Source organism: Myotis myotis, unplaced genomic scaffold (assembly GCF_014108235.1).
Source record: "Myotis myotis isolate mMyoMyo1 unplaced genomic scaffold, mMyoMyo1.p scaffold_m19_p_2, whole genome shotgun sequence".
NCBI classification, from domain to species: Eukaryota; Metazoa; Chordata; class Mammalia; order Chiroptera; family Vespertilionidae; genus Myotis; species Myotis myotis.
This window is the reverse complement of record NW_023416324.1, coordinates 20,716,692-20,734,371: the sequence shown is the minus strand read 5'-3', so window position 1 is coordinate 20,734,371 and position 17,680 is coordinate 20,716,692. Positions and strand designations below refer to the sequence as shown.

General features: G+C 49.6%; 1 protein-coding gene across 1 annotated transcript in view; it reads left to right on the top strand.

Annotated features, from left to right (window-relative positions):
* Positions 1-17,680, top strand: part of LOC118675072 (CUB and sushi domain-containing protein 2-like) — a 347,464-nt gene that overhangs the window by 185,087 nt on the left and 144,697 nt on the right. The window contains exon 4 of the mRNA XM_036347222.1: positions 16,440-16,634. Within this exon, the coding sequence (XP_036203115.1) occupies positions 16,440-16,634 (195 nt within the window). The remainder of the gene's footprint in view (positions 1-16,439; positions 16,635-17,680) is intronic.

The following is a 17,680-nucleotide window of genomic DNA, read 5'->3' as shown; positions in this document are numbered from 1 at the left end:
ACCCTAAGTAGTTATCCCCTTAGTTGGTACAGAGTTAATATAACTATTAAGTTCTATACTTCCTAGATTAGGAAACTGAGTCTCAGAGAGGCCCCCTCACCCATCAGCTGAGTGCTGGGCTTGCCCTGGTATCGAACATCTTATTCTGTCTCCTGTGCATGGAGGGCACCACACATGGGGTCTGGTCCCAGGAAGTGCCCAGTAAATGGGGGTCAGTTTGATAAACTTTGGACATGGCCAGAGCCCATGCCTGGGCTGATGACAATTCACCTCCCCAGGGAGCACAGCTGGCTTTAACCAGCAAGGTCCTTGTTTGGCTTAGTTTGAACCTGGGGCTGGGCTGACAGGTTGGCCATGCTTGCAAACTAGGAATTCATGTCTGATTTGCGGGAGCTGTGAATTTTGTCTTCCCAGGAAGAGGGTCCATGTGTTTTACCATTTTGCAAAAGTCCCTGACCCCAAAATAGTACAGACCGACTTGGATTGTAAATCCATGGATCTCAGGGAGAGCCGTGGGCTGAGGCTTATGAGCAGCAGGGACTGTATTATGCTGAGAGCCCCGAGAGGGGTAAGCTGTTACACCAGGCAGGCTGCAGTCGCAGGAAACAAGATGCGTCAGCACAGGTTGTGTCTGCGGGATAGACAGGACCAGCCAGGACATAGGGTCATGTGAGAGAAGCTGGTCCTGGGTGCAGGATGACAGGGTCAGAGCACTGGGCATGGTGGGCTAGGTCATGTGAGAAAGGCTTGTCTTCACACCTGAACAGCTGCAGGCCAGGCCTGGAGGACGGTGCAGCGCCCTTAATTCATTTGGGGAGGGGTGGGGACTGGTAAGCCTGACTCTCAGGCCTCAGTTCCCTGGGGTTGTGAGCAGCCCAGCTTTGCTGTGAACATCAAGTCTGCCCAACTATGTCAACCACTGGCATCCCCATCCTCAACAGGTTCTCCCACATAAATACTCATGATACACAAATATATCTATTATTATGTATTCTATGGATATAATATATATTTATATGTATACATTATATATTATACCCATACAGTATATATTTATACATGTATATTTATTTATATGTATGTATGTATGTATACACACACACACACACACACACACACACACACGAACATATACACATACATACAAACACCAGTACAATAGAACAACTACAGATATTCATGTCCCTGTTTACACACATATATCGTGCGGGAGGAACACAAGGAGTTCAGTGTTGCTGGAACACGGGGAGTTGTGAGAGCTGAGGTTGGAGACCTGGGCGGGGCCGGCTAGTGGAGGACCTGAGTGACATTCGAGGGAGTTTTCATTCCACCTGTAAGTGATGGGGAGCCACCAAAGGGCTTTCAGAGGGAAGCAGTTGGTCCTGTTAGCTGTTTAGAGAATAGTTGGACTGTGGCAAGTGTAAAGGCTGAACAGGGAGGAACTGTCTCCAATTCCCAAGAAGAAGGCGTGAGGGCAGGGGACCCAGGGGCATTAGTGTGGATGGAGGGAGCTGGATGGGAGAGGTGCACGGAAGCTGATGTGAGACTGGATGTGAGAGCAGATGAGTTTCAGCGTGGGCCGCTGGACAGGCCACAGGCCATTCCAGATGCAAGGAACCCAGGAGGAGAGGCGGGTTCGGGCAATGGCAGGAGCTCACTGGGCCACGGCAGTGGAAGCATCCCTAAGACTTCCCTGTGGAGAATCCTGATGGCAATAAGACTCGGAGGAAGGTCTGGGCTGGCACTTTGGCTGCACACAGATTTAAGAATCAGTAACACAGGGGACAGAAGCCTAGTAAACAAGAACACGTGTGGGGCTGCATGCTCTTGGGCTTGTGCCAGCATGGCTACCTGGAATGCCCTCCCTTCTCTGCCAAGAATATATTGAATGCTTCTTCCGGGAAACTTCTTGGAATTATCCCTTCCCATCATCTCTGAGGATAAATGCCACTGGCTGGTGGGCCAGGGAGTGTGTGGCAGCTGAGGAGAAGGGTGGGAGCTGACGGGGTTCTGGGCCTCCGTGTCATCTGTATTTCCATAGTTACTCTGGGGACGGTAGGACCATTCATGAATTATTCTTATTAGAGCTGAGGGAGGCCTTTCAGACTGGAAGTGGCTGGCTCCTGCCAGGCTCCATGGATGTGATATGAGGCTTCCAGACCCTGGACTGGGAGCCAAGTGATGCCACCTGCCTGGCCGATCCTGGATTGGCTTCTCTTGTCCCAGCTCCTGGGGCCCAACCCCTCTCCAGCTCCTGTTCCCAGCTCCTCTTTATTTCTGTCTGGGCTCTCTCACACCACCCTGGCATCTTCTTCCAGGGGCTTCTGTGTAATCACATCCCAAATTTATTGAACATTTACTATGTGCCAAACACTGAGATATGCATTTGCCCTAATGATCTTTCTTAATCCTCTCAACAGCTCTGAGCTGGGTGGTTATTACCCTCATTTTATTGGCAAGTAAACATGTGCAGGGAGGTGAAGCAACTCGATAGTGTAGTAGCAGAGCTGGGATCTGAACCTGGGCCATCTGTCTCCTGAGTATACTCCCCTAACCGCTGTGCTCTGCTACATGTTATGTCATCACTGCTAGCCCACAGTGAGGAGAGGCATGGGCGGAACTCAGACCTCGGTCTGTGGGGCGCCAGAGCCACTCTCCAAACCATGATGCTCTGTGCCGCCCAGACCCCGTTAGCCCTCGCTGCCACCTCATTGATCACTGAGCCCACAGCTGCTAGAAGCTTCTTCAGGATCAGATCTGCACCCCAGCCCCCACCCTGCATTCCTGGAATGACACGAGCTCACACACAGGCGCCAGGCAGGCCCGTGAGTGTGGGGACAGTGACACTTGCTTCCAAGGGGTGCTCTGGTTGTAGGAGGAGGTATCTGTGAGGGAGGGACATTAACCCATAAGAAGATTGTTATTTTGATAGACAAATGTGTCATTTATTTGTCTATGTGAGCAAGTGTCTGTTGTCACATGGATGACCGCAAGAGCTATGGACCGGTGCATTCTGGATTTGTCTGTTTTTATATACGCATGTATATGTATGAGGATGTACGAGAGAGAGAGCAGGCACATGCGTGTGTCAGCGAGAGTATGTGAACGGGTGGATTTGTGCATCATTGTGTGCACATACTGGATGTGGAGCTACATTGCTGTGCCTGTGACGTGTGTGAGATTGTGGGGTCCTAAAGGAAGGAGTATCTCCAGGGCAGAGCCAGCTCTGTCTCCTGACTCTTGACCCTGGAGGACCTGAACTGATGGTTTCCACCTGCACAGGAGCTTCCACATAGCTCCAGAGGAGTAAAACTGAATGATATGCAAGAGGCAGGGTCTGCCTTCCCCACCGTTCCTGCTCCTCAAGCTGGAGACTGCTCATGAGGCACCGTCTTAGGCCCAGTTCAGGGGACCTGTGGGAAATGGAGCCTCAGAGCCGACGTCCCAGCCAGCAAGGTAGCCTGTGCCTCGCCAGCCCATCCTCCACCTCTCCACTGAAACGCAGTAGCTAAGAAAGAAGGTGCAGAGTCAGGCCAACCCGGCGTACATCCCAGTTCCCACAGTTCCTAGTCGTGTGAGCAGCATCATCTCTCTGAGCCTCAGTGACCTTACCTGTAAAATGGGGATGATACCCACTTCACAGTGTTGTTATGAGGATTGAATGAGACAGAATTCAGTGTAAAGTCAGTGCATACAAGTGGTCAGCGAGCAGTGGAGCTGATGGTGAAGAAGGCGAGGAGCAGGAGGACTCACAGAGATCTGTTCAGATGTACTTTTTAATCAGTGTCTTTGTAGTCACTGTATCCACCATCCTTTGTACAAGAAATAAAGGGATGATGTTGGCTGGAAGCCTGTCTTACTTCTTCTCCAGACCCCTCTGTCTAATTCTTTGAGAGAGAGGGAGGCTGCAGAATTCTGTGCCTCTTCTATTGGGATGTAGGTTAACCTCTCTCCTGCTTTAAAAAGAGATGGTGGTGAGAAATGCTGGGGCTTCTGGACCCTGGACTGGGAGCCAAGCGGAGGAAATGGGGGCCTGGGGCTCCTTGTCCACTGGAATGGAGTTAGCAGGTAAGGTGTCCCCTCGGGCATCCCAAATGGTGCCGGTGCTGAGGCAGCACTTCCCTACTAGCCAATGGGATATAGGGACTGAGGCCCAGCCTTGGGGAGGGGCGTGCACGCCTGGGCTCCCACCCTGGGAAATAGTAAGGGGACAGAAGAGCAGTAGTGGAACCTGGTGGGACACCCCAGCAAGCCAGGATGACCTCCCTGTGGGCACCAGCCTCAGGGTTACCATCCCAGGCTCAGGTCAGGACCCCCTGCCAAGCCAGGTCAGAGCCGCCTCCTCTTACAGCTCCTTTGCTAGGATTCACTCCTGTGTGCAGCTGGGCAGGGCTGAGGGTCAAACGTGGCTGGCCTTGGCCACAAACCGCTGAAGTCCCAGCCACCAGGTCAAGCGTCATACTGCCCACCCAAACAGGAAATGGACCCTGCTTAAGTTGTCAGGTGAAATAGAGAACCTGTGTCCTTGCCCTTCTGTGACATGCTGTGTTCACCTGAAAGTGCTGAGGTTATTTCTTTAGTAAGAATTGATCCCACTCCCCAACGCTACTGACCACAGGCCATCCCAGGCCATCCCAGCCCCTAGGAAAACACAGGTTTGGATGTGCCAAAGGGGGGTGTGTCTGTAAAAACAATGCATGTTAACCTGGAATGTTCTATGTAAATGTCAGCTGTAATTGCTACTGCTGTTTGATGATGATGATTCATTAATAAGGAAAACAAAGCAACTCAGGTTTGTCTTACCCTGAAATCTAGCAATTCCCAAAGTGTGTCCCATGGAACAATTTAGAAGTTAATAGTTATTTCTAAGAAGGGGGAAGGGAGAGGGGAGATTCTGTAAAGTTTTGGAGCTGCTGTTTTGAGCAGGGTTAAATGGGTTTCTGTCCTGCAGAGCCTCTCAGATAAACTCACTCCTGAGTACTGGTTTCTTAACGAGGAGGGATTTCTGCAGTTTTCAGAATGACTGGACCCGTTGAATGTTTCCCTCATGGAATTTATTTCTCAGCTAGGGCGATATGGACATACTTGGAAAACATTTCTAGGCTCCATTCTGTAATTACCCTAATTTAGCCCCCAATTGCATATTTAGCTATTGTAAGCTTCTCACTGACAGTATCTTGCAATGTTTCCCCACAGGGCACCGTGGATTCGGCTCACATTGCTTTGTCTAGACAAGACAAGCGGGAGAATCCCTGTGCTAGGATGTGGTGGGGTAGGGGGCTGAGCGGGGAGCAGCAGGGCTCAGGGCTGGAGAGGTCCAATGACACTGCATCATGGAGGACCTTGCACCAGGCCAATTGGAGGGGCTGAGGCATGGCACTGCCTCCTAAAACAGGAGAGGGCAATGTTGGTGCAGAAAAGTGCACTGAGCTTCCCTTGGAGAGTGCCTGGAGGAGGCAGCACAGCACAGCTCCACAGGCCACACCCGGGTCAGGGGCTCTGAAGCTGGCCTCTCTGAAGCCTCTCCACCTCAAGGTTGTGCTTCTGAAAGGCAGGGCTAGCTCTCCCCTCTCCCCAGAGAAATCCCCAGTGTTTTAAGAAGCCGAAGTCACTGAGGAAGAGGAGACTCCCCTCTGGGGTAGTGTTGCCCAAATTGGCAAATTAAAATACAAGATGCCCACTGAATTTCAAATTACAATTTTTAGTATAAGTATACCCCAAATATTGCATGGGATAGACTTATGCTAAAAAAGCATTTGTGTTTCTCTGAAATGCAAAGTTAACTGGGGACTGGGTCCTAGGATGCTACCTTTTGGGTGTTGCTTCAAAGTATCACAGGTGAAATAGGTCTGTCTCTCTTGATGTTTCTCTCTCCCCCTCCCTTCTATTCTCTCTAAAATTCAATTCAGGGAAAATTATCCTCCGCTGAGGATTTATAAAGAATCACAGGTGAAGGAGAGGAGGCCATGGGGTGCTGTGATTATGAAGAGTTAAGGCAGCGGTTCTCAACCTGTGGGTCGCGACCCCTTTGGCGGTCGAACGACCCTTTCACAGGGGTCGCCTAAGACCATCCTGCATATCAGATATTTACATTATGATTCATAACAGTAGCAACATTACAGTTATGAAGTAGCAATGAAAATAATTTTATGGTTGGGTCACAACATGAGGAACTATATTTAAAGGGCCAGAAGGTTGAGAACCACTGAGTTAAGGGAAATCTCATGCTGACAGCTCCCAGTGCTCCTGCTGGTGGATGATTGGTGTCTGCGCAGCCCCACCTAGTCAGGGTGGGAGAAAGGGGCTGACAAGGGATCTACCTGGGTGTGGGTTGGGCATGCTGTAGTCTGGCAGGGAGAGGGACTGTGCAGGGGGCAAAGCAGTTAGATAAACACAGACCTTGAAGTCTGGGAGGTCAAGGTTACCACTTGATGAAGGCCACAGGCAGTGCGGTCAAATGGCTTTGTATTCAACCTAAGTCCTGATCCCAACCAGTGGTGCTCCTGGGTCAGAATTAGCCTTCTTCTCCCCCCCCCCCCCCCCCCCACCCCTGCAGTTCCATATAAAGGGGACAGTCATATTGCCTCTGTCAGGGTAGGATGAAATAGAAGAGTCCAGATAAAGTGCTGAGTGGAGTGCCTGGCTCATATTAAACACCCAAAAGTGACTGTCATCATTACTACTACTAGCTGTGTGGCTCTTCAGCTCTCTAAATTAATTTCTTTTTGGTAAAATGAGGCTCATAAATACCAACCCAAAGAGTGGCTATGAAGACTAAAATAAATCCCATTTCAATGGCAAAGAGTCGTGACTAAACACATGTAAGCCCTTTCCCGCAGCCAGCACAGTCACCTGTCCCAGGCCAAAAGGCAAGGGAAAGCAAATCTCAGTCCTCAGGTGCCAACTGCCTGTCTTCTTCCTGCCCCCTTCCTCCCAGTTTTCTCAGTCCAGGACCCTTACCTGTGCAGCCCACTCTCCCCCAAACCCCTCCCCATCCTTGACCTCCAGCAAAAACAATCTCTTTCTGTTACGGGGAAATGGGGGGGTGGGTGTTCCTGAGATCCAAATTGTACACTGAGATAGATACATGCAGTCAGAGTTGCCCGACTCTGGCCCATGGGACGCCTGCCTGTTTTATAGGTCAAGTTTTATTGGGACGTGTGTGGTCTACAGCTGCTTTTGCACTGTGGTTGAGCCACTGGAAAAGTTGGGTCACTGGAACAGAGACCATATGACCTACGAGACCAAAAGTATTCACTGTTGTGGTCTTTTACCGAAAAAGTTTGCCAACCCTGCACTAGTTAATGGCATATATGTAAACTAGGGGCCCGGTGCACGAAATTCATGCACTGGGGCGGGGGTGGTCCCTCAGCCTAGCCTGCCCCCTCTCACATACTGGGAGCCCTCAGGGGATGTCCTACTGATGGTTTAGGCCCGCTCCCTGCTCCCCTTGGGGAGTGGGCCTAAGCCGCAGTCTGGCCTCCCTTTGTGGGAGGCAACCGGGCTGATCAGGGGAAGGCACCAGCCCCATCACCCCGCTGCTGCAGCCACTGCCAGTCACCACAGCCACCAAGGCGTTTTCCTCAACACGGACTCCAGTCCCTTCACCATGAAAAAATGACAACTTTCTTTAGGCATTTTCAAGATGTGTCTTTCATAGGATATGACATTTCTTTATTATTTTTTTTTCTCCTCACCTGAGGATATGTTTCCATTGATTTTTAGAGAATGTGGAAGAGAAAGGGAAAGACAGAGAGAAACATCAAAGTGAGAGGAACACTTTGATTGGTTGCCTCCTGCATGAGCCCTGACCTGGGCCCCAGCCAGGGAGGAGCCTGCAACCTAGGTACATGCCCTTGGTCAGAATTGAACTCAGACCCTGCCATCGGCAGGCCGAGGCATTATCCACTGAGCCAAACCGGCTAGGGCAGGATATGACATTTCTTAGCCCTCCAGCAGTGGACCTTCGTTGTTTTCTCCAGGAGTGAGGTGGAAAAACCCTACATCACCTTCTTGGATTCTTATTACCCAAGTTACTAAGAATATTACCAGTGGCATACAGGGAGCTTAGCCAATGAGCGGTCAGAAAAGGTGTTTCCTCTGTAGTTCACACCGATCCCTGGCTCGGTCCCTGCCCAGGCCTAAAGCCTTAGGCCAGGCATTAGGCCTGGGCAGGGGACCCCTAGCCCCGTGCGATCGCCGGCTCCACCCCTGCCCAGGCCTCAGGCCTCTGGCTAGGGCGTTAGGCCTGGGCAGGGGACCCTCAGCCCGCTCTGATAGCAGGCCCTGCCCCTGCCCAGGCCAGAGGAGCGTTAGGCCTGGGCAAGGGACCCCCAGTCCGCTCTGATCACCTGCCCAGGCCTATGACCTCTGGCCGGGGCCTTAGGCCTGGGCAGGGGACCTCCAGCCATGGGCAATCACCAGCTACGCCCCTGCCCAGGCCTCTGGCCACGGCATTAGGCCTGGACAGGGGACCCCCAGCCCACTCCGATTGTCTGCCCAGGCCTCAGGCCTCTGGCCTGGGCCTTAGGCCTGGACAGGGGACCCCCAGCCCACTCCAATCGCAGGCTCCACCTCTGCCCAGGCCTCAGGCCTCTGGCAGGGTGTTAGGCCTGGGCAGGGGACCCCCAACCCCGGGCAATCGCCGGCTCTGCCCCTGCCCAGGCCTCAGGCTTCTGGCCAGGGCGATCATTGGCTCCGCCTCCCTGGGTGGCGTCTAGCACTGCCCACCCCGCCTCCCCGGTCCCCAATCTGCGGCCCGGATCCCGAGGGCGGCGTCTGGCGCTGCCCGCCCCACCTGCAGTATGCAAATTTAATGGCCATCTTTGTTGGGTTAATTTGCATACTCTTCTGATTGGCTGGTGGTGTAGCGATGGTACAGTCAATTAGCATCTTTGTCTTTTATTAGTGCAGATTTCATTTAACACATTCCAACAGGGCAGTCTCCTCCTGCCAGGCATTAAATCAAACACTAGATCTATGAAGAACACGATGGCATGCCTGCCCCTCGGGGAGTGTAGAGATGAAAATAGACACCTAACCAAACAATTACAAGCAGGTTCAGCTCCTGTTTGAAAGGCAGGATGTTGTAAAGTAATGGATGAGTGAACTGCAATGTTGTATGACAAAAGCAGGAATTGAAGTGCAAGGAAAACTCTCAACTCCCTAAGTTGGGTCCCCAAAATCCAATGTAAGACATGGGGTTGTGAGATTACAAAATTAATGAAATGACCAGAGTGAGCCCTTGTGTAGTTAATGGGCTGGGAGTTCCAGGATTTTGGGAGTGAGTTTTCAGTCACGTTATTCCCAAATTTACATGTTATCAGATGTGTTATTGTGGGAATTTACAATTTATGCAAGACACCAGGATATCAAGGAAGGCTTCATCAAGGTAGGGACATTTAAGTGTGGCCTTGAAGGATGAGTAGGAGTTTGCCAGATGGAGAACTTGAGAGGAAAGCAAGGTGTGCTTGGGGAACCTGTGGTTTGGAATAGCGGTGGTGGAGGGGCAAGGATGGAGAAGCAGGAGATGAAACAGAACATGTCAGCAGTAGCCAGAGCACAGGAGGATGGGGCTGTGGGAGCCTAACCTTTGGTTTATCCTGACAGCACTGGGAAAGTTCCCAAGGTTTTTTTTTTTTCTTTCCTTTTATTGTTATGAATCTTTTAAATCACTATTTATTCTTATCTGAATCATGCAGAAGATCAGAGGGCCTGCTTTTGTGCATGCCTTGGTGATAGGAAACCCCCCAGGGCTGGGTTCTAGAACACTCCCTCTGGCATCAGTGGGCAATGCATTGGAGGGGCAAGGCCAGCAGCAGGGAATTCAGGGTTGGATGCAGAAGTCCAGGGGAAAGATGACCAGGAAAGATGAGAAGGAAGGAAAGGCAACTATGATTTATGGAGGACAGGGAAGTTCAAGGGAGAGGTTAGCCTTGCCTCCAGCAGCCAAAGCCGTGCAACAAGAAGGCCCTGGAGAGTGAACAGTACACAGCTCAGAGAGAGAAAGCCCACTGGGCTACGGAGTAACTTACATGGGCAGGTTACCATGAGCTGTTCCCAATCTCAGCTCTTCTCTGTGGTCACCTAGAGGAGCCCAGGCTCTACCTCTGAAATTCTGATTCAGTAGGTTTGGGGACAGAGTCTAGGATAAATATCCTTATAAACTCCCCAGGTGATCCTGATGCACAACGGCATAGGTGAGCCAAGAGAATGGCTCATAGTGGACAGCTTATGCCCAGCGATGGCCAGGGACAGGCCTGGCAGGACAGGACCCTGAAAACATGTGAGTGGCATCCCCCAGCTGAAGCCCTCGTGCCTCTGCCTTTGCTTGATTGACAGGTGGCAGGAAATGTACAGGACCAGACGAGATGTTGACTTGCCTGGTTGTCACCCTAAATCAGTGATGGTGAACCTTTTGAGCTCGGCGTGTCAGTATTTTGAAAAACCCTAACCTAACTCTGGTGCCGTGTCACATATAGAAATTTTTTGATATTTGCAACCATAGTAAAACAAAGACTTATATTTTTGATATTTATTTTTTATATTTAAATGCCATTTAACAAAGAAAAATCAGCCGAAAAAATGAGTTCACTTGTCACCTCTGACACGTGTGTCAGGTTCGCCATCACTGCCCTAAATGATCTCCCCAAGTAGAACGAGTGTGAGTCCTTTATGGGGGTGTTTTAAGATATACGTGGACTCTATGTGCAATGGTCAGTGCAAGAATGGCCTAGTGCAAGTGGAAAGTACATGGACTTGGCATTTAGGCACTACTGTGGATACTCAGCTAGAACCCCGAAAAGCTGTGCAGCCTTGGGTATATGCCTCAACTTCTCTGGCAATCAATCATGCTTATCTCAACAAGGGGCAATAATGGTGCCTCACTTAATGGGTTGTTGGGAGGATTAAATAAGACCATTAAGTCATTCAATAAAATTTGTTTAAAATGTATCTTTACTGTTGAAAGTATTACAGATGTCCCCTTTGTTTTTCCCCCATTAACCCCTGCAACCCACAGCCGCCTCTCCCAGGTCTTTACCACACTATTGTCTGTGTCCATGGGCTATGCATATATGCGTATAAGTTCCCGGGTTAATTCTTTTTATCAAGGTGTTATTATACATCAGGCACTGTTCTAGGAATTGGGACACTGAAATGAATAAAACAGACAAAAAATATATCCGTTCTCATGGAACTTCCATTGTAGCAGGGTGAGAAAAACAGTCAACAGTGAATGTACCAAAAACATAATATGTCAGATGGGAGGAGTGGAGACAGCAAGTATAGACAACTCTTTGGGGATGTGTATATGTACAAAGCATGTGACAATGAGGACATGTGATAAATCATATTCACAAGGCCAAACAGCCAACAGTAAAGGATTGATGAAGATGAGCTAAGGTAGTGTGTGATGCACAAGTGCCTGTCACAGTGTAGGTACTCAAAAGAGAGTATTTGTGTTTCTTTCTCCCATGACCAATACCCTCAGTCACACACACACACACACACACACACACACGCACGCACGCACACACACCGCACACATACGTATAGCATCATCTCCTCTTTCCATGTTCAGGGTGGTGGCAGCTTAAATTCTTCTACCCGAATCCTTCTTCCCAGTCATCCCACAACTCTGTATCAACTGTATGGTCGTGGAGAGGAAACAAGTTTCTTGATGGAGATGAGAAATCAAAACATATGGAGGGTGCTTGTCCAGAGAGCATAAAGGACTCTTCATGATAATATAGGAACTAAAGTCTCAAATTAAAAATGAAAGAAGGCAGGATGTAGCTTTTGCTGCTCTCCAACCACAGAGGAGCTTATTGTTATGCAATCCTGGAGAATATTATGTTGATTGGCAAGAGCCTGGCTTTGTAGAAGGGACAAAATTCCCTGCTGCTAATCTACAATGGAATTGTTCAGCGCCAGGCACAGCTTTAATAACATTGTTCTGGGCCACGTTGGATGTAAATATCCCACTCTTCATTTTGTAAGCAATCAAAGGGAAGTTTTATAGACGGGAGAGCATGAACGATTATAATATCTGTGCCAAGGAACACAGGGGCAAAATCAAAAAATCAAAGAACACTGAGCCTTAGAAAGGCTCCGCTTTGTGGCTTATCTCCCATCTCCTCTGTCTGTCCGGCAAGTTGTGCATCAGATATATTACAAAAGGCCACACTTTGAATGTTGCGCTTGACGTTATTAAAAAGCACAGCATTGGCAAATCAGACTGGAGGGGGAAAACAGACTATTAAGTCTGGATACTGAGATAATCACCCTTCCTCTTATCACAGTGCCTAGAATGATAAAGGAAGGAAAGGAACTCTTGTTTATTAAGCACCCACTATGTGCTGGATGCCTTGTCTCTGTCAGAAGTAGTATTACGTCCCAACTAGGAGTGCTGAACAATGGAACCAGAAAGACCTAGAGCAGTGATGGCGAACCTATGACACGCGTGCCAGAGGTGACAACCAAACTCATTTTTTGGTTGATTTTTCTTTGTTAAATGGCATTTAAATATATAAAATAAATATCAAAACTATAAATCTTTGTTTTACTATGGTTGCAAATATCAAAAAAATTCTGTATGTGACATGGCACCAGAGTTAAGTTAGGGTTTTTCAAAATGCTGACACGCCGAGCTCAAAAAGTTCGCCATCACTGGCCTAGAGTCACAACCTAGCTCTTCCGTTTTCTAGCTGTGTGGCTTTGGGCAAGTTACTTAAGCTCTCTGTGCCTCTGTTTTTCCATCTGTAGAATGAGGATAATAGGTATCCCACAGGATGATTTTGATCTTTATGTAATCTGCACAATAGCCCTGTTACAGGTTGAACTGTGCCCCCACCAAAATATGTTGAAGTCCTAACCCCCAGGACCTATGAATGTGACCTCATTTGGAAATAGGGTCTTTCCAGATGAGGAAGTTAAGATGATCCAACATAACTGGTGCCCTTATAAAAAGGTGAAATTTGGACACAGGGACATAGAGGGAGAATGCCATGTGATGATGAAGGATTGGATCGTGCATTCCCAGCCAACAAAAACACCAAAAGCTAAGAAGATACAAGGAAGGGTTGGTTTCCCTAAAAGTTTCAGGGAGATCATGGCCCTGCCGACACCTTGATTTTGGACTTCTAGCCTCCATAACTGTGAGACAAGAAGTGCCTATTGTTTTATGCCAGCCTGTTTGTGGTACTTTGTTACAGCAACCCTACCAAACTGATACACCCCTGCCATGGGAATAAAAAGTATTTTTGCCCGGTCAGCGTGGCTCAGTGGTTGAGCGTTGACCCATGAACCAGGAGGTCGTGGTTCAATTCCCAGTCAGGGCACATGCCCAGTTGTGGGCTTGATCCCTGGTAGGGGTATGCATGAGGCAGCTGGTCGGTGATTCTCTCTCATCACTGATGTTTCTACCTCTCTCTCTCCCTCTCCCTTCCCCTCTGAAATCAATAAAAATATATTTTTTAAAAAAGTATCCTCATTTTTAGATGAAAAACTGAAGCTCAGAGAGGTAAAGTTTATGTCTCCAGATCACTCATCTATAGGTGGTCGAACTGAGATTTGAGTCTGGGCCACTCTGAGCCCGTCTGCCCTCTCTGATCACTAGGTGGCCTCTCAGGAGCAGAGCTCAAGAAGAAAAGGGCAGTGAAGTTAGAACGAGCCCCATCATCACAACCAAGTCCTGGTGGAGGCACCTGGCTGGAGTGGTCTGATTATGAACAGTTCATTAAGTAAAGTGCAGTGAGTGTTGGAGAGTGACTTTTTAAAAAGAATCGACTTTTATTTATAGTGACGCTCCAGTCATTAATTTTGAAGGAAGAAAGCCCAAAGCAGAAGCAGGCTCATTAAAAATTTGACATTAGTAATTTAATTAAATTGGGTCTTTGGGTCCCGTTGCTGAAAATGAACGGTTAGTTCTACACCAGTTCTCAGCCCATTCCCCCTGGTTGGCTCCCTCCCCTCACCTTAGCTTTCTTCTCCAAATGTTTACCTGACCAGCCCCTCCCACGCCCAACACACACACACACACACACACCACAGTCACTGCCTCTGCTGCAAGCCAGTAGAATGGGATTATGGGATGCCATATAAACCAGCAGGAGGATCATGGGAAACAACATGGAAGCCAACAGGAGGATCATGGGTAATGCCAAGCAAGCCAGCAGCATGGGATCATGGGAAGCATTAAGGAAGCCAGCAGCCAATTATGGGAAATGCCAAGGAAACCAGCAGTGTGTAATTATGGGAAATGTTAAGCTAAGCTAATGAACAGGCTGATGGAGGTAAATTCTTTTGTCTGGGTCATCTCACTTGTCAGAAGTAGAGAATCGGCAAGGAAGAGCTCTTCCTTAAGGTAACTCACAAAAACAGGCCTCTTGAGGACGGGGACCCGCGTTGTCTAATTCACTACTCCAAGCACAGTAGGCCCATAGTAAATTTTTGTTCCATGAAGGCATTAATATAAGAATGAATAACTTTCCCAAACAACTAGTTAATGAATACACAACTATGTCCCTACAAGTGCCAGGCACTGTGGTAGACTCCCAGGATAGCCCAGGGACCAGACCAGGCCCCTGCCCTCGTGGCATTATAGTCCAGGGGAATGATAACATCTGCCATTTTTTGAGCATCTGTCACGTGCTGGGCATGGTGCCATGCATGCGTCCTTTATTATTGGTAACCTTCTCAGCCACTTATTAGATAATTATCCTCCTTTCTCAGTTGTGGAACTAGAGCTCAGAGAAGTCACATGGCTCAAGATGGTGACAGCACCTGGTTTCAGACACAGTCCAAGCTGGTTTCAGTCTGACCTGTCACAGCCTCTACACCTGAGCTGTCCTCCTAGAAGGAGAGGAGAAGGAGGAGGGAAAGCTCTCTGCAGGTTCTGAGTCCATTAGGGCTGGCAGAGGGGTTCCTGCCAGGTGTTCCTGCCAACATGGGCAGGAGGGTACTGCAGGGCCTGGGGGCCCTCTAGGATCCAGGCTGGCCACCTCCACATCATCTCCACCTCATCATTGCCCCCATCCTGCCTCTCACCCCAGGCTCCCCGAGCTCCTAGGCTACCTCTAGCCTCAAGGTCTTTGCACATGACATTTCCTCCCCCTGGCACACTCTGTGGCATAAGCTAATAATTCTTACTAATCTCAGGGTTCGTCATGGGTGGCACCTCTTCCAGGAAGCTGTCTCTGACCTACCTACACTGGGTTTGGTCGGTCCGCTCCCTGGTCCCTATCCCATCATAACACAACATACCATTATCCACCCACATCTTCCACTGAACTGGGAGTGTAGATTCACTTACGTTGCATTTACTGTATACCAGACTCTGTCCTATGTCTTAACTCCATTTAATTCTCACTACAACCCCATGAGGGAGGAAGGTACTATTGTGATCACCGTCTTACAAATGAGGAAACTGAGGCACAGAGAAATTGAGAGACTTGCTCAAGTTCCCATAGGCAATAAGCCATCAGGCAGGGATGCAAACCTAAGCACTGCGGCTCTCAAGTCTGTACTCAACACCACCCTGTTCTTCAGCCTCAGCAAATCATCTCCGGGGGAATTAATGGAGAGGTATTTAGATGGGAGTCTGGATGTGGTTGTGACCCCTCGTCCCAGCCCTTTGGGGTCATCCTGGAGTGGTGGGAGCATGACCTCCTGTGCACAGGCAGCTCCACTTCTGGGGAGAAAGGCAGAGGGTAGGGGGAGTTGGGTCGAGGTGAATGGCGACTCAGACACAGAGGAGCTGCACGCTCCCTCCCTCCTGACTGGGGGGTCACGAAGCTCTCGCACCCTCACCGAGACTGCTTCCTCTGGATAATAAGGGCACTTCCCAGCTGGGGGCGCCTTTGTCTGAGGTCGCACAGTGTGCAGCGTGTTCTCCAGCTCCACTTTCTCCGTCGGGTCAGATCAAAACACAAGGCTCTTGTCTTCCCACCTCACTGCCTACACCAGCATTAATGACTCCTTCAGCTCCTCCAACCTCCTGGGCCAGCGTTCCCCTCTGGCTGTGAGGACAGACGCACATGAAAGAAAGCACATCGGGTTTAATGAGCAGCTACTCCATGCCGAGCTCCCTGTCCCTTCCATGGTGTTTCTGAGGAGTGTGGAGTCTGAAATCAGGGCAACCAAATCCAGGAGATTAAAGTGCTTCCCAGGGCATCTGGAGTGATGGGATGGAGGTACTCCACATCCAGGGCTGTGCAGGAGAAAAGGCAGGAAGCCGGACCGTCTGTTCTAAGTCACAGGTGTGGCTCCTCCTTAGCGTGACCTCTGAGAGTGTTCTGGGACCAGGAGGCCTTGAGAGGGCCAACTCCTTCCCATAGGGGAAAGGAGGCGGGCAGGTCGCACCCAGGGAGGTGCTGCTCTGAAGCAGAGTGTCAGGCTCCAGCCCCGCTCACGGCCGTGTGTCTCTCCCTCTCTCACAGTGCTCCCGAGTCACACGTGTGGAAACCCTGGGCGGCTGCCCAACGGCATCCAGCAGGGCTCCACCTTCAACCTGGGCGACAAGGTCCGCTACAGCTGCAACCCCGGCTTCTTCCTGGAGGGCCACGCCATCCTCACCTGCCACGCAGGCTCCGAGAGCAGTGCCACGTGGGACTTCCCCCTCCCCTCCTGCAGAGGTAGGTTCCAGGCCGGGTCCTGTGGGAGAGAATGCTGGAGCCTTCAGTGGGATCCAGTCTTCAGTGAGGGAGCTGTACCATCCACTCCAGCAGGGCCTGGGGGACCCCAGGCATTCTAGGGTCTTCTCACCCTCACCCGACCTCCTAGCCCTCAGGTGTGCGCTCTCTCACTCTCTTTCCCCGATATCAACAGTCTGCCCTCACCCCCTACCCTCCTGTCTCAGAGGAAACATGGTTTCTCTCCCCGTCACAGACCAGCTCCTCATGTGCGTGGATCTCTCTCCCAGCTGCTTTCCTTCTGACCTCACCCTGGCAATTAGTTCTTCTCTTTCCTATAAACCCAACCGCTCCTCCTATTTAATGGTGTCCTCCTCTCCATCTGCAAATATGCTCAGAATGTCTTTACTCCAACAGTCATCCCCCCCAAATCCCACCTCCCTTCAATGCTACATCCGCCTCAGCCCCCAGCTGGGGTGAGAAGCTTGCCGTGGTTTTCCCAGGTCTTTGTCAATTTTGGCTCTTATTTGTATCTTATCTGATGATAAAAATAACACACATGATTGCTCTGGCTGGCTGCTCAGTGGTTAGAGTATCGGCCAGCAGACTGAAGGGTTGATTCTGGTCAGGGGCACGTACTTCAGTTGCAGGCTCAAACCCTAGTGCCAGTCAGGACACGTGTGGGAGGCAACCAATTGATGTATCTCTCTCACGTGGATGTTTCTCTCTGTCTCTCCCCCTTCCTTCCACTCTCTCTAAAAATCAATGGAAAAAATATCTTCAGGTGAGGATTAACAATAGCAAAAACATAGTAACACATGATCAGTTTTAAATAATCTTAGAAAATAACAGAAAAGAATAAAGGAGAAACAAAATGTATTTGTTTTAACCACCATTTTCATGTCTTTCCATTTCCTTTCAGTACATATATTATGAATAGATACATAATTAAGATTATAATGCAGGTACATGGTTTTTTATCCACCTTTTAAAATCTGGTGGTGCACCGCTGGGCCAGCAAGCTTCCCTGTACTACCAGAAACGCCAGC